This window comes from Colobus angolensis, unplaced genomic scaffold, assembly GCF_000951035.1.
Source record: "Colobus angolensis palliatus isolate OR3802 unplaced genomic scaffold, Cang.pa_1.0 Scaffold88, whole genome shotgun sequence".
In the NCBI taxonomy this organism is placed as follows: Eukaryota; Metazoa; Chordata; class Mammalia; order Primates; family Cercopithecidae; genus Colobus; species Colobus angolensis.
The window spans coordinates 5168566-5170431 of NW_012122709.1; the positions used below are offsets into that span (position 1 = coordinate 5168566).

The 1866-nt window shown below is 53.1% G+C and overlaps 1 protein-coding gene across 1 annotated transcript in view; it reads right to left on the minus strand.

Moving 5' to 3' along the window:
- Positions 1-530: 530 nt before the first annotated feature.
- Positions 531-1866, minus strand: part of REM2 (RAS (RAD and GEM)-like GTP binding 2) — a 5428-nt gene continuing 4092 nt past the window's right edge. The window contains exons 4-6 of the mRNA XM_011930962.1: positions 1649-1780; positions 1346-1458; positions 531-707 (exon numbers count right to left, since the gene is read on the minus strand). Of these exons, the coding sequence (XP_011786352.1) occupies positions 531-707; positions 1346-1458; positions 1649-1780 (422 nt within the window). The remainder of the gene's footprint in view (positions 708-1345; positions 1459-1648; positions 1781-1866) is intronic.

Here is a 1866-nt window from a genome sequence, read left to right on the forward strand (position 1 = left end):
TTTTTTTTTTTTGAGACAGGGTCTTGCTCTGTTGCCCATGCTGCAGTGCAGTGGTACAATCACAGCTCACTGCAGCCTTAATCTCCTGGCTCAAGCGATCCTCCCAGCTCAGCCTCCCAAGTAGCTAGGACTATCCGAATGACACCACGCCCAGCTGATTTTTTGTAAGACAGAGTTTCGCCATGTTGCCCAGGTTGGTTTCAAACTCCTGAACTTGAATGATCCTCCTGCCTCAGCCTACCAAAGTGCTGGGATTACAGGTGTGAGCCACCATGCCTAGCCGATTTTTATATTTTTTGTAGAAACTGGCTCTCACTATGTTTCCCAGGCTGGACCTTATATAGTCTTTAAGGAATTAACATACAAAGTGTATAAAGTCCTAAGGATAGTGCCATTATTCATCTTATTATAACTACCCATGCTGGGCTGGTCCCCTTGGCTCCTCTCCAGCTGCAAGGACTCAGGAAGCATTGCAACCCTCTTTCCATCAAGTTCTGGGAGGCTGTGTGGGGTGGAATGGAGGCTGGCCCTCAGGTGCTCAGGTAGCTATATTGTATGTCTAGGGGTGGTGAGGGGAGCTGCTGCCTCTGCTCCCTTTGTTCAAACTCATGGCTCAGGCAGCAGCAGGCGTGGGCGTCCCCAGGGGAGGCAGTGACAGTTTCAGTACTCACACGGGCTTTGCAGGTGACAGCTGGGGCTGTGGAGCCCTGCCAGAGGAGGCACAGAGAGACCCCATCACGCACAGGATATGGGCCCCACTTTGAACCAGCCCAAGTCAAAGCTGAGTACCTCTGGGAGCTAAATGTAGCCTCTGGCCTGTTCCCTGCAGGATAGAGTGAGGTAAGGAGATGAGGCTCAGAGTCTAGAGATTTGGTCCCACTGTGTCACTAATTTACAAATGACTTCTAGGAGGTCCTTGTTCCTCTCCAGGCCTGTTTCTCATCGGCGAAAGAAGTGGGCCCGATTATCTGTAAGGGCCTGTGGCCCTTTGACACGGACTATCCCAGGTCAAGTAAGTTCCAGAGCCTCCTTAGAGAGTTAGGTTCCTTGCTCCTCTGGGCCTGAGTTTTCTGGTGGGTAACAGCAGTTTCCATCAACACCCATTTCCTCCCCCACAGACTCCAAGAACAGAGTCAAACGTGAACAGATGCAGTATAAAAATTCTTTATTGAAAAGGGAAAGGGTGGCCTCTTGCTGGTGCCCCTGGGCCCTGGCCCAAAGGGGTTGCCACTGCTCAGCATCTGAATGCAGAAAGTCTGTCCACCCCTTACCTTTAATAATCTTAAAGGGGAAGTGCCGTGGTGGACTAGTAAGTCAACTGAATCAAGGGCTTCCAGGCCCTTGCCTTTAAGAACTCCTTAAAGGCAAAGTGGACACACGCGGCAGCAGATGAGAACCAAAACGTTTTCAGGAAGGTCCCTGGAGGAAGGGTCTCCATGTCTTTACCTTTAAGACTCTCTTAAAGGTGAGGCAAGTTCACGCAGCGTACAAAGGAGGCAAACTCCTTCAAGGAGTCTACAGAGCACTTTTCCAGATCTCGGTTTTAGAATCTCTTTACAGATGAGGTGGCCAAGCGCGAATTAATAAAAAACAAACTACCTTGCAGAATTATTTTTCTTCCCGACCCAGCAGAACGCGCCCCGCTCACCGGCCGCCGTCAGGTCTGCGTCCTTGCCTTCTAGGCGCCCTGAGGCCCGAAGATCCGGAGAACGCGTCGGGGCGGGTGTGGAGGTACCGCCCAGCGGCCCCGGGCCGCCCTCCGCGGTCACACCAGGGCATCCTGGGAGTTTTTGGTTTCCTAGACGGCCTCCACCAGGGAAGCCGGACGGGGGCGGGGCGGGGCGAGGGGGCGAGCGGAGGGCGCGG